Source organism: Equus asinus, chromosome X (genome assembly GCF_041296235.1).
Source record: "Equus asinus isolate D_3611 breed Donkey chromosome X, EquAss-T2T_v2, whole genome shotgun sequence".
Taxonomy (NCBI): domain Eukaryota; kingdom Metazoa; phylum Chordata; class Mammalia; order Perissodactyla; family Equidae; genus Equus; species Equus asinus.
Genome location: NC_091820.1, coordinates 11,746,536 through 11,770,261, shown reverse-complemented (window position 1 = coordinate 11,770,261; position 23,726 = coordinate 11,746,536). Strand labels below are relative to the sequence as shown.

At 40.3% G+C, this 23,726-nt stretch overlaps 1 protein-coding gene across 4 annotated transcripts in view; it reads right to left on the bottom strand.

Moving 5' to 3' along the window:
* The window catches only part of BMX (BMX non-receptor tyrosine kinase), a 56,817-nt gene that overhangs the window by 15,656 nt on the left and 17,435 nt on the right, over window positions 1–23,726 (bottom strand). For 3 of the 4 annotated variants that reach the window (XM_070502492.1, XM_014857655.3, XM_070502493.1), the window contains 9 exons: window positions 20,161–20,280; window positions 17,941–18,005; window positions 14,497–14,672; window positions 10,841–10,912; window positions 10,121–10,174; window positions 6,897–6,951; window positions 5,523–5,602; window positions 2,851–2,978; window positions 309–383 (listed from right to left, as the gene is read on the bottom strand). In XM_070502492.1, the coding sequence (XP_070358593.1) occupies window positions 309–383; window positions 2,851–2,978; window positions 5,523–5,602; window positions 6,897–6,951; window positions 10,121–10,174; window positions 10,841–10,912; window positions 14,497–14,672; window positions 17,941–18,005; window positions 20,161–20,280 (825 nt within the window). The remainder of the gene's footprint in view (window positions 1–308; window positions 384–2,850; window positions 2,979–5,522; window positions 5,603–6,896; window positions 6,952–10,120; window positions 10,175–10,840; window positions 10,913–14,496; window positions 14,673–17,940; window positions 18,006–20,160; window positions 20,281–23,726) is intronic. The other variant, XM_014857657.3, reaches the window with a different exon arrangement.

Genomic DNA, 23,726 nt, shown 5'->3' with positions numbered 1-23,726 from the left:
CGGAAGAAGAAAGGAGAGGCAATGGGGTTCTAGAGGCTGATGATTGGGTTTATCAAGAGGAAGAATTTGACAATCTTTTTGGTAATGCTGGGGAGATTGCAGATTTAGATTGGGAGGACAGAATAGAGTTTTTTTTTTTTTTAAGAAAATGAACAAATACATTAGAGCTGAAGCCCTGCCTGGTACAACCTGAGCAGGGACCTCCTTCCTGTCTTCCCTCTTTTTTCAGTAAATTAACTATATATATATATACATTTAACCAAAAATGGTGGGAAATGGAGTTTAAGAGCCCAAGAGTGTGTCCATACCACTTCCCAAGGACACGGAGATGGGAACCTTGTTGGCCTTGGTCGACACAGGGTGGCGGAGTCGTGTGATCATGCCTGCAATGGAATCAGCATCACATCATCACATCATCAAACCATATCACACCAGATTACATCCTAATGGTTCACACCTCTGCTTATGCTCCCTCCAGAGCAGCTGAAAAAGCGCAGAGTTCAGGTTGCTGTGATGCAGACAGAGAATCCATCCTGACCATATTTATCCCGTAGTTGTACTAATTTGTTTTTGACTAATTAGCTCAGTGTAAAGCAAAAATTCAAAGAGTAAAACCAATTTATCTGACTTCAAAAAAATCCCATCGAACTTAGTTGCTTGATGGAATCTTTCATTTAAAAAATTTTCCTTTTTATTTTGCTATCTCCTTATAGTCCTATATTTAAATATGTAAACACACAGCACATACATTTGGCAAAAATCCAAACAATTTAGAAGGGTGCAACATAAAAAGTAAACCCCTTGAATTTTTAAAAATTGAACATATTACTAAATTGCATTAAGTGGTAAAGGCATTTTATTTGTTTACATCAAGTTATGGTAGAGCTGGGTTAAAACAGTCATAGTATTTACAATGGCTTGAAAGAACTCATTCAAAAAAATATATTTCTTGCTTTAAATGTGTGACGTTTTCCAAGTCACGAGAACTACCACACATGTCCTTTTTTCCTCCTTCCTTTTCCTATATATTTGTTTACTTTTTATATGAGTAAATCCTGAACCTTTAATAGACAAAAAAAATTAATGCATTCCTCCAAAATATGTATATATACAATTACTGCTTAATTGATAAATTATGTGAATCATAAAATATACTCACAAATAGAAAATTTAAGAGAATGAAATCTAAAAAAACAAACCTAAAGAAACACTTTAATATTTTCTTCCTGTACTCTGTGGAGTTTCTTGAGCATCCTCTGGAGTGGAATCATTCCACTTGGATATGTCTATTTATAAAATACCTTTTCCAAAGGGTACTTTTGAGGTGCTACAGGTTAAAATAAACAATCGAGGAAATTTATACAAAGGAAAAATGCAAGAACCAAAATGAAAACCAGGAGTAAGGCCAATTCACCAATGTGCACGCAATCAGGTCGGATAGAGTTGCACAAATTCGACGCTGAGCCCACAGTTTATTTTAACGCATTGTTGGAAATTCATCCAGTCACTGCCCATAAGCGGCACTGGTCTAGAAAAGACATTTAGAAGGGATCTCTTTTTTCATTTCTTTTTTGTCCAGCGTTATTGAGATGTTATTGACATATAACATATGTAAATTTAAGGTGTACAATGTGATGATCTGATACATGTATATATTGAGAAATGATTACCACAATAAGGTTAGTTAATCTCCATTAGAATGTATTTCTATATACATTTTCACTAGGTGATTAGGCAAAATTTGAAAAGAGTAAAAGCACCCAGTGTTGGTGAGGATGAGGGAAATTGCTATTGGTGGGAGCGTATATTTCTGAAAAGCATTTGACTATGTCTACATTTTAAATGTTCTTAGCTATTACAAATTCCACTTCTAGGGAATTTGGCTACAGAAACACTCTTACAGGTACACAGAGCTACATGTGTAGGACCTTGCACTGAAACATCGGTGTATTGTGAAAATATCAATAGAGGGTTAGGTGAATAAATTATGGAGTAATTCTACAATAGAATTCTATGTAGCTGTTAAGTAGAACAAAGTAAGCTATGTATATTTGCGTGGAAAGACCTCTAAGACACATTGAATAAAGAAAGTAGGCTGTGGGGCCAGCCTGGTGGTGCAGCAGTTAAGTGCACATGTTCTGCTTTGGTGGCCTGGGGTTCGCCGGTTCCAATCCCGGGCACGGACATGGCACCACTTGGCAAGCCATGCTGTGGTAGGCGTCCTACATATAAAATAGAGGAAGATGGGTACGGATGTTAGCTCAGAGCCAGTCTTCTTCAGCAAAAAGAGGAGGACCGGCAGCAGTTAGCTCAGGGCTAATCTTCCTCAAAAAAAAAAAAAAAAAAAAGAAAGGCTGAAATGTAGTATGTGTTGAATGATCTCACCTCTGTAAAAATATAATGTGTATACCTACATATGCAAAATTTATCATTATATATATAATGACTAATGACTGTTAGCATCAGCATAGAAAAAAATTTTGTCAGAATAGACATCAACTTGTCCATGGCGATTACCCTTCCAATGATATACATTTCTATAATGTTCAAATTTTACAAACAAGTTACTTCTACAGGCAGAAAAAACCTGCAAATATTTTTATAAAGAGAATCTCTATTTCTAAGTCACTCAACTCACTCAACTCCATTTTTTCTGGCATTATAGAGTGCATAATGTTATATTCCAGGAAACGTAGGTGAAAAATCACAGCAGGCATAGGGCTTGAGAGCATTCTTTCCCTACTTTCATGGTTCCCTATATAATTGAAAATATTAAGAGGATCAGTAGTATCCAAGAAAAGTGATATTTATCAACAAGGACTTATAAAAGAAAAACTGAAAAAAAATTACCTGCTGAATTGTGTTGATGATAGTGAATAAGCTTTGGAATGGAATCAAAACAGTAGTTTTCTGCCAGGTACAATTTGTTCTCAGCATTTGTATGCACATGGTAATGTTTGACGGTTCCTTTCTTATCACTGGTAAGGAAGAAAGAATGTTAGACTTATTTTTTTTTTAATGTTAGTCGTTTTTAATAAACAATTGAAGCTTGATTAAACAATGGCTAAATAATTAATTTAGTTGCATTTGTAAATCTTGGAGAGGGAAGTCAGAGACGGTTTCTCAGTGTGGGCATCTGGTGTTTTTCTGGAGGCAGCCATGACAATCAGGAATTATGGAAGGGGGCTCCTCTCTGAACTCAACCGATCCTTTGTGCACATACAGAATTCATGTATAACAAAATTCCAGCTCTCTGGACTGTTCCTTCCTTAGTAAGTCTAAAGCTGGAATCTTCCTTTGATGATCGAGAGCCCTGCAGTTCTTTAAGATCATTATTCTGAACACCAATTCTCTTTTAGGATAATAATAGAGATAAAAATCTGGGAGGCAAAGGTGATTAGGCTGTGGGTGTTCTCACCCACAACATGGATGGGAGGCCCTTTTGGGAGTGGAATATGCAAGATGAAGTGGGTTAGGATATCCTTTAATTCCTCAGGTGAACTTGTATCTTTTTTGTATGAAACACTTTTTTTCTTTTGCTCTACTTTTAGAAAATAGCGGTGAATTGATGCACATTGGTTTAGGCTGATCAGGAATGGTATGCCTGTTTTGGATTTCAGAGCATAGTATAGCATCAAGAACTGGGCTTGAGTCCAGTTCTACTGCCTGCTAGCTACCTCATCTGGGTGTTATAAAGATTGAATGAGATTATCTATATATCAATTTGCACTATGCTTCATGCATAAGAAACTATTAATAAATTGTGTTGCTGTCATGCCAGCCTAGTTAAAACTGCAATTAGAAAAAGGAGAAAGGGTATTTCTCTTCGTTGCAAATGGCTACTTGGCTCTTGGTCTCAGCATGAGAGTCACTCAAGCCCATTGATGGTGTTTCATAAAAAACGGCTTCTGGATTCATTGATTGGGATTGCTTTAATGTGATTCCTCATATACTTGCTAATTTATCTATTTGACCACCTTCAAAAATGAATTTGGTGTCAAGAAGCTTGACTAGGAGGACTTCCGGTATCAGGTTTGGCTGGAACTGCAGGGCCAGAGTGCCACAGAGATTTTGCCAGTCAGTAAACCAAGTCTTCTCCCGGTTCTTACGTGGTTGGCTTTAGCCAGCATCCAGGTGCGCAACCTAGCACATGAGATGCCCCTAGGATGTGGCTTTTGGCATTTTAGAACGTCATATGACCGCTTAGGGTACATCCAATTACCTCACATTGGAGGTAGGTACCCTAAAAATATTCTTGAAATAAAATAACTTTTTAATTATTACAAAAATATATATATGCACCACAGGGCAGGGTACATGAAGAGGGCACCAAAGCAGAATGACCATTCAATTCCACCATTAAAAAAGGATTGCACACATAGAAATATTTTCTTTCAAAAGATCATAATCAAGATTTGGCCAGATTCTTATTCCAAAACATTGGGAGTTTCAGTGTAGAAACAGGAGTGTGGTTGAAGGAACATGAACTTGGCTGTTGAAGGCCAGGCTTCAAGTCAGTCATTTATGAGCTTTGCAGGCAGGTCTTTGTAAGCTCTCTGAACCTCAATCCTCTTATCTGTAAAATGGTGCAAATAAAAATAGCTTTCCTATTTGCTTTGCAGGATGATTAGAAGGAACAAAAGAACTAATAACCAATGGGAAACTGGCTTGTAAAACTCTGGAGGGGGATCCTGATGTTGGTGACGATGACTTGCATGAGATGACTGTGGGTGTCTTACGTGCCTTAGTGTTGAGGTGGAGGTATTGGAGCAAGGAGAATTACTCTTTCTCAGCAACAGCAACAATAACAGTAATTGCTGTTTATTGAATGCTTACTATGTGCCAGGCGCTGTTCTGATCCGATACATGAATTAACTCGCTTCATTCATAGAAAATAATAATCATTATTATGTCCCCTTCCAGATGAGGAAGTTGAGGCACAGTGGTTAAGAAACTTCCTAAATGTCATAAAGCTCTGGAATGGTAGAGTCAGGATTTGGACCCAGAAGTACAGCTTCAAACCAGACCTCTTAATCACAGAAAGAGGATAGCCCACTAGAAGGAAGCTGTCCAGGAACACAGCTACACTGATTTAACCTTCTGCTGACTCTGCCCCCACTGGAAAGACTCGCTAAAAACCAGACTCTGGGGTAGGTTTCTCAGCTCAGCAGGTGGCTCAGGCCAAGAGTGTAGAGGCTTCATTGCTGTTTTTCTCTCTTTCAGGCTTATGACTGAATCAAGGAAAATAACCCAGGATTTCTTTAGCAAATGTTTACTGAGGGGTGCTGTGCGCTGGGCACTCTGTTGCTGCCTGGGACAGGCAGGAGGGGATCAGCCACAGCACAGCCTCTTGGAAATTGTAGGGGAAAAGGCAACTGCAATGGTCACATCCAATAGAAATACTTTGATCCCAAATTCCAGGCTTTAAAGAAGATGTCTTACCCCAAAAATGTGACTAAGTGACAGGCATATTCAAAGAACATACTCAAAAGATAAAAGAAATAAATTCATGTCATACTTACTTCACAGCCTTACTAAATAAGGACACTGTGTACATTCCCGCCTGGCTGGAATTTCTAACCATAAACGCTCCTTCTTTTCCCTGAAAAGAAATGTAAATGCGGAAGGAACAGAAAACGTTTTCATTATTCTTGAAAACTATTTTTCTTGGTAGGTGGTAGGAAATTAGATCTTTTAGATCCACTTTAAATGTCATTGATGACACAGATTATCCAACAGTTGGCACAGAAGGGGACCCACGGTTTAGCTTTCCTCCTTTTCTCACTCAGTTTCTTTACAGTTCTACCCCATGTGCCTCAACTTTTCTTTTCTAGTTAATTTTTAACCCTCTCTGGCAATTTTCTCTGTTTTGTGTTTGTGCAAGCCTAATGTTTTAATCTTTCAGAAATAAAATCTAAAACCGGATATCGCCTATCACGCTCTTTGAAGGTTTTAGAAAACCAAAGATGCAGAATAAATCATTTGTTAAAATTCTATGCTCGACTTGTCTTTCTTAATGACTTGAGCTAATTCTAAGCAGATCCAGCTTCAGAAAGAGCAGATAATAAACTATGAATGTGACCAAATACTGAGTTAGGTAGTGAAGTCATCACATTCTCACTAGTACCCCTCAAAGAAATAATGGGTGTGTTTTATTAGGTTGAACCATATCAAAGTGTCATTTTTGTAGGTCAGAAGTTTGCTCTTGGTAATTCCATACCAATTGGTAAGAAAATCAGGTCGATTTATCCCCTGTTACATCTGCTGTACTCTGGTTGAAGTCCTAATGAGCAGTGACAGAGCTGAGGTAGACTCTTACACAGATGGCCCCAATGAGTCATCTCTCTGTGTTCGTGCCCTGTGTAGTCCCCTCCCACGTTAACTCTGGGCTGGGCCACGTGACTTGCTTTGGTCAGTAGGATATTAGCAAACATGACAAAAGCAGAGACCAGATAAATGCTAGCACTGAACTGTGGGGCGTGTCCTCTTCAACCACTGTCTTGAGATCACCATGCTAGGAGGAAGCCCAAGTTAGCCACATGGAAAAGAATTATGGCACCCCGGTTGACTGCCTCAGCTGAACTCCACCCTCTCATCAACCCACCAGCTAAATGCAGCCACGTGAGTGACCCTAAGCAAAACTTGCAGAAATGGTGAGAAATCATAAATCTTGTTTCAAGCCACTAAATTTTGAAGTGGCTTATTACACAGCAATAGATAATGGATCAGAGGAAGTGGCTATATGTGAAGGGCCTGGTATCTCATCTGCTGGATGACCAACGCTGTGGTGACTTGACTATCGTTAGCAATAAAGTTTCTATGACAGGTGCACTATCCTCTGGGCCCAACAATAGAAAGAGATTCTTAAAGGCTATTTTAAAGACTAGATTATTTACCTTTTGTCTCAGTAACTGCTCAGATTGTGACCTGGAGATGTCACCTGCAAACCAGCTGCAATAAAAAGGAATTCCATATTTGAGAATTAATAATTTTTAATTGCATAAGTTGTCATCAACTTTCTAATCTATAAAACGAGATGTTGGCCTAGATCAAGGGTTTCCAAACCTGGCTGCTCAAGAGAATCTCCTGAGGAGCTTTTCAAAAATTCAGATTCCTAAGTCTCCATCACCCAGTTATGATTCTGGGGTGGGGCCTGAATATCTGTATTTTTAAATGGGCTGGCATTTAGAAACCTTTGGCCTCCTTCTAGGCGATCTCTAAGTTTTCCTACATTTCACCATTTTCCATGAGAGCTAGAGATTAGACCAATGAAGAATATTCCAAAGGGAAAGTCAGGATTGCCAAGGATGAAAGTTCCTGTCTTTCAATCCTATAATTTTCATTTAGTGATCCAAGAGAAACACACCTCATAGCATCTATTTTTTTTTAAGATTTTATTTTTTTCCTTTTTCTCCCCAAAGCCCCCCGGTACATAGTTGTATATTCTTCGTTGTGGGTCCTTCTAGTTGTGGCATGTGGGACGCTGCCTCAGCGTGGTTTGATGAGCAGTGCCATGTCCGCGCCCAGGATTCAAACCAACGAAACACTGAGCCGCCTGCAGCGGAGTGCGCGAACTTAACCACTCGGCCACAGGGCCAGCCCCCTCATAGCATCTATTTTTAAAGCAAATGCTTCTCTAAAAAATATATTTTATTTGCCGAATAGCAATAATAGATAAGCATCTAAGGTTATATTAAGACAGAAGCAATTGTACTTAACTGAGAAAAAGATGATGTGGGACAGCCAGGTGTAACCTTTACATACTGCCATTTTTACTAAGTTAGCCAAGAACATCATGTCTTATTTTATATGTGGAGCTCAACAAGCCACAGAGCTGTTTCTTATGTGAGATCAACAATGTCTGTAGTCTTTTGGCTTTGGCCAAAACATCATACTAAGGAAATAAACAGGGGGTGAAGTGGGATGGGGCATGGGTTTGGGGGCTTGGGAGGACCCTCTGGCTAGAAGGTAACACCTAAGGAGTAAAGAAACCATGAGGAGGTGAGAGTGTATTAAGTGAAGGTGGGGTGTCAGTTGATGGCTAGTTCAATGACGTGGAAAGAGCCTTAGACCAGCCAGCCTGGAGATTTGTGTTCCAGACATAACTTCCTAATAAGCAGCTGTCTGGCTTTGGAAAAGCCACTTAACCTCTTTTGACCTTGGAATTCCTTATTTGTAAAATTAGGATGCGGGTTGAACTTGATAAGTTTAAAGTCTCTTTTAACTCTACCCTTATAGATACTGTATAATTAACACTTGAGATATTAACTGATAGTTTTTTTAGTGAGCTAATAGTTTAAGATAAGCATAGCTAATTAAAAGACTCTTCAGGGAATACGATCCAGGATATACGCCTATGGGAGACAGAAGAAAGAGACGATCAGGAATAAGGAGAAAGGCCTGGAGAGGCAAGGGGAGATTGTGTATTACACTCCCCCTTTCCCTGCCCACACACACACACACACACACACACACACTCACACACACACTATGCCTGTGTCATAATTTTGCTAAGGCCTGGCTCTGTTTGTTTTAAAAACTATTTCAGCATTTCAATGTCAGAACAGTAGAGATTTAGGCTTAGTCTTAAGTGATCATTTTCCACCTAAACCTCAGAGCCTCAGTCTTTAATGGAGTGGAGTAGAGTTGCTCATGAAGTTATGGCCATAAAATAAATGCTTCAGTGACACTGATAGAGCAAGAAGCTGAGGGCACCAAGTACAGGGTAAGAAGGCTGAGCCCCAGATCACACAGCCCTGCAGTCCTGATCTCCCTTCAGCATCTCTTTGAAGAGGGCAGGTCTTTCCTGATCATTTCTCCAATGTACATCTCACACCATTTGAATTTAGAAATGATGGAGATAGAGACTATCTATATGGTCAGACGTGAGTTTTCTGAATCAAAGAAAGACTTCCAATTCATCTAAATGCTAAAGACTAAAACCCGTGATTAGAGGTTCACTCCCATTGGCTTAAGTCTTTGTTATCTGTTAAAGTGAAATTATCTTTGGATAATTTTCGTGCTGGTCTTTCTCAGTCTTTTATGTCTTAGTTTGAATTATTCCATCAGATGCTTTCCTGAGGGTAGATGTTGGGGAAGAAAACAGGGCTAAAGAAGAGCTAGAAGGTGGCAAAGAGACCGTGCTGCGAAGCGGTGGGGGGTACAGCATGTCTTCCCCAATGTGACAGGTATGCCTAGGGCCAGGCTGGGTTAGAGGTAAGAGGAAAAGTCAAAACAGTGGCATGTACTTTATAAAAGCTCTCATTGCATTTATAGCCAACATAGCACTCGTACAAAAACAGAACTAGAAATATGCATAATCCTAGTGTTCAAACGAATTGGTTGCCATTGGATAACAGGTGTCTGAGAGATGCAGTATGCCCTGGTACTCCCACCTCTCCTTAATGCCAATCTTGAAGTCCAGGAGACTCATTTGTCCCTGTTTGTAGAATGATAGAATCTTAGATTTTGGAAAGGACCTTAATGGCCACGTAGACCAACCTGTCTCAGTATAGTTGGAGTGGTCACACATTCTTATTTGCCCAGAAGAGTCCAGTTTATGCCTGATGTCAGGTGTAACATTTAATAGTACACTCTTTCTCTCTCTCTAAAGTGTCCTGCTTTGGATGTTAAATGATAAGGTCACCCTAGGAATAGGACTCTCTCAACATAAATGTTATCACGTTCAAGTCTCTGTTGTGCTACCTTGTAAAATTACTGCATCATAAATAACTTCAAAAGATGGACTCAACGTTAATAAGAACCTTCAGTCATCACCTGGTGAAAGGCCTCCAGGGAAGAAACAATCAGCAGAAATGTCATATGCTGTATCTCTGAAGACAAAGGGAAACGAAGAGGACACCAGGTATATGATGAATCCAATGAGTACGTGCAGCCAATTTAGATAATCCAGATCGGGAAAAAATATTTTCACTAGTAACAACCCAGCTCCTTGTCACCTGTCCTCCAGATAAAAGTCCCAAAACTTCACCTGTGTTTACCATGTAAACACAGCCTCCTGAGCGAGTCTGAGCTATCTGTTTTAATGCCTTTGGGGAAGAATAGAATAGCAACATCTATATTTAGTTTCAGAGGAACATAGAGGACTTTCAAAACTCACTCATAGTCATCCAGGTTTTCCTCTTCTTCAGATGAACTTGACTCAGGGAATCCCCTTAAGAAGAGAGAAAACAACATGAATACAAAAAACCACCATGAAATCTTCTAAGTGCCTAGCAGTGCAATATCAAATCCCACCCTGCTTTCATCCACATAAATAAAATTCAGACTGTCGGGTTTCCCTTTTTACATTTGGGAAGGAGTCAGTAAAGTGAAGAGAGAGTCGCTCAAAAGTTGAGCTCATGCCCAGTCTAATGAGAGCATGACCCTTTGATACAGGAGGCCCCCAGGAGGGCCCCAGGCATGTGAGTTTCTTTGACTCTTAAGAAGAGTGGGATCATGAAATAGATGAAGATGTCTTCAGAGGCAGCTGTGGCATAAAGTTGAAAAAAAAATCTCAGGTTGTATATAGAGCTATTCTTAGAGGAGAGTTATTCAACTCAAGGTTGTTTTTTCTCCTGCTAGAGATGCCTGAGCTAGGTGTATTAATGTTCATATTGACACCAGTGTAGAATATGGATGATGGATTGGAAAAACCAGTGTGAGGAAAACTGTAACCTATAAGTCATCGACTCAGACCAACTTAAGGGTTGGGAGAGGCAAACTACATGGGTTTTTTTGGTTCATATTTACTTTCATGTAAAGTCTAGTTGCAAAATCATTGAAAATTTGGTCAGTTTTCCCGCAAATGGAAGTAAAGGAATATCTGAGTTTGATTTACCATGACATCTTTGAGGTGCTGTGATTTACAACATCTCTTTCCCTTTGGTTACTGCACGCAAAATCTTCACTGCTACAAAAAAGACACATTTCATAAATTTATGTTCATTTATGAATGTTAAATGACAAAAGAAAGTCATTAGATATGTTTTAGCTTTATTTAACATTTTGACCCATACACTTCACTTGTTTTGGAAATTTAAGCTAATGAGTCATTTTCACATTTTCATCCTTGCAGGACTCCAATAGAAATCAGTAGTTCGACAGTATTCCTAAACAAAAGAGAATTGTTAATAATGGCTCGTAATAACCCCAAACAATAGAAGACTTGGATTAATAAATCATCTTGGTGGGTTTTGCCCTGATTTCCTTGTAGATATGCAAGCATTCTGTCACTTATATATTTTAAAATGTTATTTTCCTCTATACTGTTGTGACTGCAATTAAAGTCTTGAAAATACTGAACTTTTTTTTTAAGATTTTATTTTTTTCTTTTTCTCCCCAAAGCCTCCCGGTACATAGTTGTGTATTTTTAGTTGTGGGTCCTTCTAGTTGTGGCATGTGGGACAACGCCTCAGCATGGCTTGATGAGCGGTTCTATATCCGCGCCAGGATCCAAACCGGCAAACCCAGGGCCGCCAAAGCAAGCACGCGAACTTAACCACTCGGCCACGGGGCCGGCCCCCGAAATGCCGAACTTTTAACTCTGTGTGGACACTGACAGATCTGCAGGATTTTCATCATTCTCTGCCACTTGTCATTTTATCTCTTTCGTTTTGGGTGTTAAGCAGAGCATGAGAAACTGCTTACCTCTCCAAGGCCAAAGGCTGTTTTATTTGGAATGTAAGACCTATTTTCTGTTTGCCTTCATATCCCAGGCTCTTTTTCAAAACCACGCTTCATAGTGGCAAGCTTCCTTAAGTAAACGCTCCTCTGGCTCTATTTCAAGGCGTGCCTGGAGAAAGCCCTCAACACTAGAACGCCACCCTCCCCGCCCTCCCAAAGAGCCTTGCTCACCAACATAGCTTTTTTACTTCATCTGTTCATAAGAAAATTCTTATTTAAAAATGCCATGCAGTTTATTTAGCATTTTCATTGTTTTTAACAACACGTGGAGAATGTCCATCAATGGTCCATCTCCTAGGTTTATCCATATAATGGAATACTATATAGACATTCAGAATAATCAGGTAGGTTGCATAACAACGTAAATGTACTTGACACTACTGAACTGTACACTTAAAAATGACTAAGATGGTAGGGGGTTGGCCCCGTGGCCGAGTGGTTAGGTTCGTGCGCTCCGCTGCAGGCAGCAGCCCAGTGTTTCGTTGGTTCGAATCCTGGGCGCGGACATGGCACTGCTCATCAGACCACGCTGAGGCAGACAGTGTCAGACAGTGAACAACATGATGAGTTGGAAGGATAAGGCAGCAAATAAGGAAGGGAGGCAGCGTCCCACATGCCACAACTAGAAGAACCCACAACGAAGAATATACAACTGTGTACCGGGGGGCTTTGGGGAGAAAAAGGAAATAATAAAATCTTTTAAAAAAAAATGACTAAGATGGTAAAGTTTATATTATGTTTTGCCACAATTAATTTTTTAAAATTAAGTATATTGTGATGTATTCAAATGGGAAAGATGTTCAAGATGTTCAGTGAAGAGAACAAGCGGCAGAGAAGACTGTGTGGCGAGAAGCTGATTTTTAATTCTATGTATCAGGTGGCATGCACATAGCAAATATTTTAGAGGAATGTACACTGAATATTCTGCGATGCTTTAATGGGAGCATGGATTATTTTGCTACTCAGAAAAAAAAAACAAAGATTAAAAGGCAGCTCAGGCGAAGATAGCACAAATGACAGAAAGTTGATAAAAAATATTATCTAGTTATGTGAGCTGAGAAACATGGCTGCGTTTTTAAAGTTCAAGCCCTTTTAGCAATTATCATAATTCACTCACACATGTAACGCTGCCATGCTAAGAAGTGATTAATCAATCTTTTGTTCAGATAACTAGCTTTCTGAAGTTCTAGGGAACAACCTAGGGTCTGGACTAAATGTTGGGTGCAAAATTGAAGGGCGTGTCAAAAAACTCAGTAATTGAGGTAAGTAGTGTTTTAGTGGAATATTTTAAAAAATAAACATTAATACAAAAAATCCACGATGAACAAAATATCAACATTTTAAATAAAGATAGGATCTGGTAATCCATGAGTTGGCAGCTCTTCAGGAACCCCATGTGAATCAATAGTGCTGACCTCTTATTTGAAAACCGGTTGGTCAGTCTCACTGTACACCTCCCTCAGGGAATCCCTGGGGCTTCCGGCAGGGAGGGGACCTGGCACAAAGTTGACGTGACATCCACTCTTCTTGGTTCTGGGCTTATTGATTGTGTCCTTCCACAAGAACACTGGGTTTCAGGCAAATAAATGTAACTCCTCCCCTCAGGCACCAGATATAGATGAATATATTTAGATTCTAGCTCCACTTTAGATCGAAAGGCATCATGACTTGTTATACTGAAAACAACTGCAAGAATTCACTTATATCCTTTCAAGTTCCGTATGGCCCTGTGGCTGTATCATTAGTACAGTGAGGCATTTGCTTTAGGTAAAAAGGATGAGGATGGAAAGAATAGAAGGACAGGGGAGCAAACAAAGAAAAGAGATACACGGTGAGTCAGAGAGATGCTCTGCATCCATTGTGGGGAAAGTCAGACGTTGGTACCCTGTAGAGATGCTAATAACTGGGTGAGAAGATGTCAGACAGTGAACAACATGATGAGTTGGAAGGATAAGGCAGCAAATAAGGAAGGGTAGTCACCTGACCCTTTCTCTATTGTCATATTGCAGTTCAATTCAATATATTTTGAGCACCAAGTGTGGAGCCAACTTGGTGCCAGATCCCAGAGACATACACAATTTAGGTACTGCCTTCAGGGTACTTTCAATTTTGGCTTTTGGTAGCATCTTTTGGCTTAAAAAATCTGAGAAAAGTAATCATGTCAGGAGAGGCAAAGGTGTACATCCTGAGAAAGCAAGCCATGGTCTTGCTTGAAATGCTACCTGTCATTTGGCCAGTGATGTCCGAAGCACATTACAAAAGTAAGCCCACTTTAAGTTTTTTCAAGTAAAGGATATATTTTAAAGGTTCAGAGTTCTGGAATGTGAGGTTATTTGGGAGAAAGGGGGAGAGAAAGAGGAGGAAACAAAATGCTCAAGCATTACAGTCATGTGTCACTTAATGACAGGGACGCGTTCTGAGAAATGCATCATTAGGTGATCTTGCCATTTTGCAAACATCACAGAATATAGTCACACAAACCTAGATGGTATATCCTACTACACATCTAGGCTATATGGTTCTAATCTTACGAGACCACCATTGTACATGCGGTCCATTGTTGATCAAAACGTCATTATGCGGTGCATAACTGTACTTAGATCATGAGATAGGATAATCTAAATGGAAAGTCTGAGCTGCTCAGTCCCAGTGGGGCCACTGTTTGCCTAGACTTCTGGCACTGAAAATTTTCTGAGAGGAGAGCCCTATCTCAGCTAAGGCCTGCGTGGACAGTGTTGAGGCTGAGGTCCAAGGCAGTGGGGTAATGTCTATTCTATATGCTGGACAGCCAGACTAAAAGAGGAGGCTTACCTTTTCAGTTTTCTGACTTGCCACCAGTCAGGGAAGTCTTCTTTCGGAATATACCGCATCTTGACGTTTGACTGGGAGCCATAGTCTTTCTTTGAGTCACCGTCATACTGAGCTAGAGTGGTACTTGAAGATGGTTCATCCATTTTGAAAATAGGAACTGCTCGAGGAATCTTCAGCTTTGGAGGACAAGAGATTTTAATATACCACAGTGAGGCACAGATTCATGTACTGGGAACTAACAACCAAAGTATATCAGCTCTCAAATTAAAAAGAAAAGAAAAAGAAGGAAGGAAAGAAGGAAGAAAAGAAAGAAAGGAGGGAAGGAAGGAAGGAAGAAAGAAGGAAGGAAGGAAGAAAGGGAAGGAAGGAAGGAAGAAAGAAGAAAGGAAGGAAGGAAGGAAAGGAAGGAAGGAAGAAAAGGAAAGAAAGAAAGAAAGAAGAGAGAGAGAGAAAGAAAGAAAGAAAGAAAGAAAGAAAGAAAGAAAGAAAGAAAGAAAGAAAGAAAGAAAGAAAAAGGGAAATACGAAGTATTGGAAAAGATATGGAGTTACTAGGGCCGGCCCTGTGGCAAGGGATTAAGTTCGTATGCTCCGCTTCAGCAGCCCAGGGTTTGCGGGTTCAGATCCCAGGCGCTGACCTACGCACTGCTCATCAACCCATGCTGTGGCGGTATCCCATATGCAAAAAAGTAGGGGAAGATTGGCACAGATGTTAGCTCAGGGACAATCTTCCTCAAGCAAAAAGAAGAAGATTAGCAACAGATGTTAGCTCATGGCCAATCTTCCTTATTAAAAAAGAAAAAAGATTTGGAGCAACTGGAACTCTCATACTTTGCTGCATGGGGTATGAAGTGGTATAATCACATTGAAAAGCTGTTTGCATAATCTGCTAAAGCTGGACATGCACATACCCTGTGACCCAGAAAGTCTATGTACATATCCAACAATGAAATCAAAAGACATGTAAAAGAATGTTCATAGCAGAATTATTTCAATTAGATAAAAACTGGAAACTACTTAAATGCCCATTAAAAGGATAAAATAATAAAGATATTGTAGTTGTAGTAGGGTAAATACTGTGTCGCCCACAAAAGATGCTCATGTCCCAGTTCCTGGAACTTGTGAATATGTTACCTTACATGGTAAGAGGGATTTTGCAGATGTGATTAAGTTAAGGATCTTGCGATGGGGAGATTATCCTGGATTCTTGAGGTGGGGCAGATGTAATCACAAGAGCCCTTAGAAGAGGGAGACAAGAAGGTCAGAGATTAGAGGGAAGATGTGAGGATGGAAGCAGAGATCTCTCTTTGTGTAGAATTCAGTGACTATTAGAAATAGAAGTTTTATCAAGTTGCGATTGCCCACAATCCAGTCTTAACATGTTTCTATCACTCCTATAAGATCACTCATGCCCATTTGTAGTCAATCTCCATTCCCATCCTGGCCCCAGGCAACCACCAACCAACCTTTTGTCCCTATAGATTTGCTTATTCTGGACTTTGCTCTTAGGTGTTTTACAGGGTCATAGTTTTCAAGCTTCAGAACTGAAGCACATATTCAAACCAAAACAGCAATATTGCTGATATCAAAATAAAATCCCCAAACCTTAATAATTCTATTAGTCTCCTAGGGCTGCCATAACAAATTAGTACACATTGGGTGGATTAAAATAAGAGAAATTTATTTCCTCACAATTCTGGAGGCCAGAGGTCCAAAATCAAGGTTTCAGCATGACCATGCTCCCTTTAAAAGCTCTAGGCGAGAATTTTTGCTTGGCTCTTCCAGCTTCTGGTGGTTCTAGGCATTCTTTGGCTTGTGGCCACGTAACTCCAGTCTCTGCCTAGGTTTTTAAATGGACTTTTTCTCTGTGTATCTCTCTGTATCCTCTCATCTTCAAAGGACATCAGTCTTTGGATTTATGGCCCATCCTAATCTAGTATGATCACATCTCAGTTCTCAACTAATTATGTCTGCAGAGACCATTTCCAAATAAGGTCACATTCTGAGGTTCCAGGCAGACATGAAATTTGGGGGGCACAATTCAGCCTACTACAGTAATGGATTTCCTTTTGCCTTTCATGTTGGTTCACAAAAATTATGTGGTTTTTACTTAGATAGAAAGATAAAAGTAAGTGTGTGTGAGTGTATGTAGCTGGAAATAAGTACCCAAGACACCATAGAGCCGATGGATGCGTGGAGACACTCCCTTACTTTCAGGTGAGCTCCCAGAGAACCACTGGAAGGCCATTGGATGTGTCTCCTGGCATTTGAAGAGGCTGACACCTGCCTGAGAAGCCTAAAAGCAGGAGGCTATGGCTATGACCCCAAGGAAGCAGAGCAAAAGGAGAGAAGCAGCCTGTACTTTGAGAGCGAGCCACATACGGTTTTACTAACCAGAGCAGTCAAGGTTTTGTTTGTTTTCCTGTAGGCCAGCTCCACCCTTGGGAGAGGGTTGGCTGGGAGCTATCTTGAAAGAAACTCTGGCCAAGTTGGTAAATTGACCCAGCAGAAAGATTGAGGGCTAGAAAGCTAAGAACTAAAGGTCAGGACATTTCCTATGTCGTAAAACTACATTTGGATCTGCACCCCGGGGGGAACCCCAAGAAAGTCTCCCCTAAAGCAAAGAATCAAAATCAGAAAACCGTCTTACCCAGAAGCCACCACTACCAAATCATGATGGGACCAACCATATATGACTGTCTCTTTTTCATTTGACCCACTCTTCCTGGGCCCCAACCCTGAAAGGGTCAGAAATTTTTAGCCTTTCCATGACCTCTCCGCCAAAGCAGGCTGCCCTCTGCCGCAGACTTGAGCTAGATGAAGGGGAAAAGCTCTAACTTGGAAAGATGTTTGCAGTAGTGTGATTATAATATTGGTTGGGACAATTTAGAGGCTGTTCTCATGACTGCTAGTAACTGGGAAAATTTATGTCATTTGAGAGTGACTGGAAAACTCTGGAACCTCCCTGAGATTCTATCCAGGGACAGAGAAGAAAGCCCACCGAATAGTTTTGAAGGGCTAATGGAGGGGAAGAATTATGTTGTTTTCTGTTTGTGCCCTGTGGAGCCCCATTCCTTCACCAGGATACTTACAGGACGCAGTCTTGGCCATGCTGGTGGCAGGGGAGGGATGACAGCTAATAATAGTTGCCTGTTATGTGTGATGCCATCTTACGGACTTCTCCCATAGGCACCCATTTTTTGGTGACCACTTATATGCTTATAGGTTAGAAAGAGGCCCAGTTATTAAAAGAAAAAATATAAAATGGTAAAATGGTCCTACATTTGAATTTATAATTTGATAGTGCTATTGCTGTTGGTGATAGCTCACGTTTTTTCTCTCTTTGCTGAGCAGTCTTAATGAAGCCCATGCTTTCTTGAACCTGGCAACTCTCGCTTTACTTAATACTTTCTGCCTAGGAACAAAAATTTAAATGTTGACTTACCACTCTGTCTGGGAAGGTGGGAGCTCTGTGTTTCTCTTCATTGGTTGCAATGTGCAGATCAGCATCTGAAAAGTAAAACCAGTAATGTCAGAAGGAACTTTACACAAAACGAATCAAAGCACCCAAAGTTAGGAATCAAAAGAATGAGCTAGTTTGCGTGAGCAATACTCCAGATTAAATGAATTTAAACACAGCATCTAGAGTGATTCTGGTACTATCCTGTATAATGTCCAACTCGAACACTACGCCTCCACCATTGATTTTCAACATCCTGTCAAAATGGATAAAAAATTCAAGTTCCTCTACATCTTATAAACTGGTAATTTATACCACATTTCCAACTTGTATTTGAGTGACAGATAGCTAATCTCGTTGGGTAGTACCTGTGACCCTAGGATTCAGAATCCATGTCTGATTCCTCTTTGACTGGCTCATACAAGATGCTTATAAATAGCTGATTTATAAGTGAACACCTATTCCATGCTTTTTTTCCCTCTTCTTATGATAATTGTTGGTTTCTCTTTCTACCCACACACGTAGGTAGATGTCCAGGCTGTGAGTGTGAAGCCGTTATATGCTTTATAAGTGGGGTGGCCACGGTCAACTTACGTGTAGGCCATGTACCCTGGAAAGAGGGTGGTCCAGGGCATTTTGGAGACAGAAGGAAACAAAGACACTCAACTGTTTCCTTCCTAGCAGCTGCGCCCCTGGGGTGTCCTGTAGCTCAGCAGAGGAGGCCAAGGGAGTTAATTACACTTGGGAAGATAGACAATATCACAGCTGCTTGTGAGCCATGACACCTTTACATTCTGTAGTTTTCTTCAGAGGCTGGCAAAGAGCCTGTGGCACCCAGGGCACATAGCAGGTGCCATCCAGACAGAGCCTAGGAAGAGAATCCTAAGGCAGTGCTCTCTCTGGCCTTTTTCCTGCTTTTTCCCAGGGAGTTAGGGCATGGTCAGAGCTGGAATCTTGCCTGCTGGGTAATGATGCCAGACCACAGACAGAATAATTGGAGGGAATGATTAATGCTGTAAGGACACATTACTTCTCAGCTCCTCACAGTGGAGGGAAGATCTACGTATAGTAAATTCTGTAGAGTTCATTAAATCACTATAATTATGAGTATAAAGAGCAATACGATCCAGTTAAGGTTAACAAATAGTCATTGTGTAGTTTGAGATGGAAAACACGATGAATATTTATTCATTGATTTTGTAAAATTATCATTAGTAACGTTAACATAATTGTCGGTTGTCAATACTTTATGGAGTGAATTTGAACAATATTTCATGTCCCTGCGTGTTCTAAGTTCATGAGATATTATCATGCAGCTGATCTCATTCAGTTCTTTAAAGTCATTGTAATCCAAGCATATTTTGTCCAGGTTGGTAAAATTGTTACTAAAATAAATTCTCCTTTTTATTTATTGACAACTTCATGTTGTTAAACAATGATACACTTCTAAACTATCTAAGACTGCCTCATGTAGGGATCCTGCTGGAGGAAGGGGACTCCATGGGGCGCAAGCAGAAAACAATACAATTCTTTCCCTCCATTATCTGTTCAGAGCCAGTCAGTGGGCTCTCTTCTCTGTCTCTGGATAAAGTCTCAGGCAGATTTCCCTAGGACTATAACTCTGGATAGAATTTGGTTGCACTTAAAAGCAAATCCTTCACTACCTTCTCTGATGTTATTAAGAAATCAACAAACATGTACAGAATGGTAAGCCACCTTAAATATATCTTTTAAAACTTGGCCATCCAGCATTTTGGTATACATGGTGATTAAAAGTGTTACTTAAATTTTATCATTTGATTTTTTAAAAGGATGTTGGTTTTTGAGTTTATAATTTTAGGTTACGAACCATGATGATATGTTCACCGCACTCTATCTATTTGGAGTTTATCTTAAACGAGGAAGAATTATTGGAGGTAACAAACAGCTCCTTGCTTGATTCATGATTCCAATTTAAAAAATATTTCTCATGAAATGAAAGAATGGCAGATGTTAATATTGTTATTATTTTAACGAATATGACTCAATTGACCCTAGACTTAGACTTCATTCGCCAGATAGCATCTTCGAGTCTGGATTTTCATGATGCCAACCAATCTGGCACATCTTGTTTTCCTGACCTGGCAAGCTGTTCTGGCATGTGGCAGGTTTGCCTAATGGGACACCATCCACCCAGGGTCCAGCCCAATAGAGAGGTCACATTACATGCTTCCCAGAGTGTACATCCTGGGGCCGCTTTGCAACTCTGTTGGCAGCACAGGAACTTCCCGTCCACGAAGAACCCACTATGGTACTTGATCAGCAGGTGGGGGTTGCCCCTTATCTCTGGGGAGCAGGCAGGAAGAAAACACGACATGAGTAAACGTTGGCCCAAGAGAAGAAACATTCAGTAAGAGCTGTTATCACAGAACAATGAAAACCTCATTTTGCCAGCAACAAGAGTGAGGGCAAATGGTTCCCAAAGGATGTGTCTTTCACTTAGAAGTTAAAAAACCAAAAAGAAAAGTCTAACTACGTGTATCGTGAGAACAACACAATAACTTACATCAGTCTTAAAAAAAACTAGTAGGAAATGCATGTACAGATCAGCTTGGTGTTAGAATTTTAGAAATACATCGATAAAGGAAGGAAGTGGGTTATGGCACATGGTGTTCTCTTGTGGCCAAAAGAGGCTGGAGGGTAGGACCAGATCGTAGCAAGAAGAAAAAAAGTTCTAATATACATTCCTTCCACTTTATATTTTGAAACATTTCAAATGTACAGAAAGGTTGCAAGAATAGTACAACGAACGTCCATATGCTGTTTACCCAGGTTCACCAATTTTTAACCGTTTGTCTCATTTGCTTTCTCTTTCCCTCTCTGTGTATACATATTATGATTATTTTTAAATTTTTTATCATTGTTGTATTTTACTCAATCATTTGAGAGTAAGTTGCAGATATTACGACCTAAATAATGTCACCCATAAATACTTCAGCACGTAACTTCTGTTAACAAGGACATTTCCTTATATAACCATAATACAATGATCAAATTCAGGAAATTTAACACTGATATAATACTATTACTTAATACATACTTCATATTCAATTTTTTTCACTTGTTCCAGTAACGTCCTTTATAATCATTCACTTTTTTCTGATGGAGGATTCAATCCAGAATCACTTATGGCATTTAGTTAATCTAGTTTTCCTTGATCTAGAACAACTTCTCATCCCTTCTCTGTCTTTCGTGACTCTGATCTCATTTACGCATACCAAGGAATGAATGGTTTATGGGACTACTTTTCTAGGAATATGTGCATATTTTAAAAGCCCGTGGAAATAGGACAAAGAAAGCCAAAGAAATGAAATTCCAATATTGGAATATAATACTGTGTCGACAACAATCTAGCCTCTCTCAACATACAGCAGAGGAATCTAAAAGGTCTTTGTAGAGTGGTTCAAGAAGGATCTCTAGGTAGGGAGGGCTAGTTCTATGTGCGGCTTCAATTCTTTACTTCTTGATTTTATCTTCATCTTGAGGATCCCTAACTTGATCCCAGGAGAATTCTGCTCCTCCTTTACAACTCTGACTCAAGGAAATCTAATAATAATAATTACTTTATTATTAGATAATAATAACTACTTTACTGGGTCGTTGGAAGGATATGAGAAAATGTATGTAAAGCATCCAGCACAGTGTTTGGCACAGAGTAGGTGTTCAATGAATGGTGGGTTTTAGTTATATCATTCCCTTAGTTTAACTCAGTTCAGCTTACCTGAAAACACTGTCATTAAAAAAAGACCTTACTGGGGGCTGGCCCCGTGGCTGAGTGGTTAAGTTCATGGGCTCTGCTTTGGTGGCCCAGGGTTTTGCCAGTTCGAATCCTGGGCGGGACATGGCACCACTCATTAGGCCATGCTGAGGCAGCGTCCCACATGCCGCAACTAGAAGGACCCACAACTAAAAAAATATATATATGTATATACAACTGTGTACTGGGGGAAAAATAAAATCTTTAAAAAAAAGACTTTACTGTATATTAATGGGAATTAAAGGAAAGTTATTACCAAAATCACAAAAAGCAAAAGGAGTTAAGATTACAAAACACTAGTTTCTGACCTTGACAACGGTCATTACGATTCCTTGAGCACATTACTTGCCTTCCTGCTCCCTAAGCTCCTGTGTGCCAAGATCCCTATTATTTCCTACTACATGGATTTAGTTTCCTGGGTAACCAATTCTTTCCCAACAAAGTCCAAAAGTCCACACTGCAACAGTGCTACCATCTAATAATGACAATAACAGGAAGTCATAAATTAATATGTGTATAGGACTTTAAATTTACATGTTTTTCCCTCACATATATCGTCTCATTTAATCTACTCAATAACCTTGGAGTTGTTATCATGGCTCTTACAGGGTTAGGTAAACTGAGATGCCGAGGGGTGGTGTAACCTGCTCAAGTTCACAAAACTAATAAAGAGTGGATCTGAGACTCAGCCCTAAGCTTTTTCTACTATGTTCCAATGCACAGATGTTAGTTTCCCTGCCAAACCCCTTTCAGCTGAATTCAGAACCATGGTAGCTGACACACCTTAAGTGTCCGATGAATCAGCCCAAACCTCCCAAGTGTAGGTTACCCTCTTGAGAATTCTGTATCTCCAAAGTCCATCTCAGTTTATAATGCCTGAGCTAAATAATAGACACAAAAGGGGGGAAGGTCATTATATCACAGTGAAACTTCATAGGGGAGAGGATTTGAGTGATGGAACCTCTTTGTTTTCTTGTGGCAGGTTGGTTTGCCAACCTGACAGCTGATACTACCCTCCTTCTCTCTTGTTACCTTCAACCTGACAGCCGATCCCAACCATCTTCTCCCTTGGATTCCAGCATAGAGGCTGGAAAAGCCAGATACTGTCTTCCAGCCTCCCTTGCACATAGAGATGGCCGTGAGACACAGTTCTGGCCAATGAGACATGAGCAGAAGGTTGCAGAGGGGCTTCTGGGAAAGCTCAGAGCCTTTCCAAGAACCTCTAAGGATGGAAGAGCAGAAAGCTAGGAGGAGCCAGGGGCCCTACTGATTTCATTGAGCTGCTGCCCTAGCCCTGGACTTGCTTACCTCTGGATTTGTGATAGGAACAACCATGTATTTGTTTCAGCAACTACTTGGTGTCTTTTCACCTGTATCCCAAAGCATTACTAACTGATACAAATCGCTTCTGGCAGCCCTAGTAATAGGGTCTCTCTGCAGTTTTATAAGAGGATAAGAGATTCACTCCCCCTTCTCTCTCTGCTCTCCTTTCATGTTCCATGTGCCTTAACATGAGCTACCCAGGGCCCACCCAAACCTGTCTACCATATACAGTTCCAGAAGGGCCCACAAAGGACCCTAGTGCATGACCAACAGCTGCACACAGGAGGTGTCTACATAGGAGCTGCTCCCAGGAAATCCCCCCAAAGTAGACTGAATGGGAAGCAGCATCTTAGAGCTCCTCGTGGAGGCCCCACTATAACCACAGTGACTCATGTCTGTGTGCAGGATACTTTAACAGATTTATGATTCACTCATTTGCGGCTCATCATCATTCTAGGAGAAAAGAAATGTGATCTCCCATTTTACAGGCCAAGAAACTGAGACTCAGAGATGCTGGATGGTTTTATTAGATGCTATCGTGAGGCAGGACTTGGATGCAGATTTGCCTGACTCTAAAGGGATGACTTTCTCACTTCACCAAGCTGGTGGAGGTGGAGGGAGGCTTCTTTCCTTACTGGACCACTTGACTATC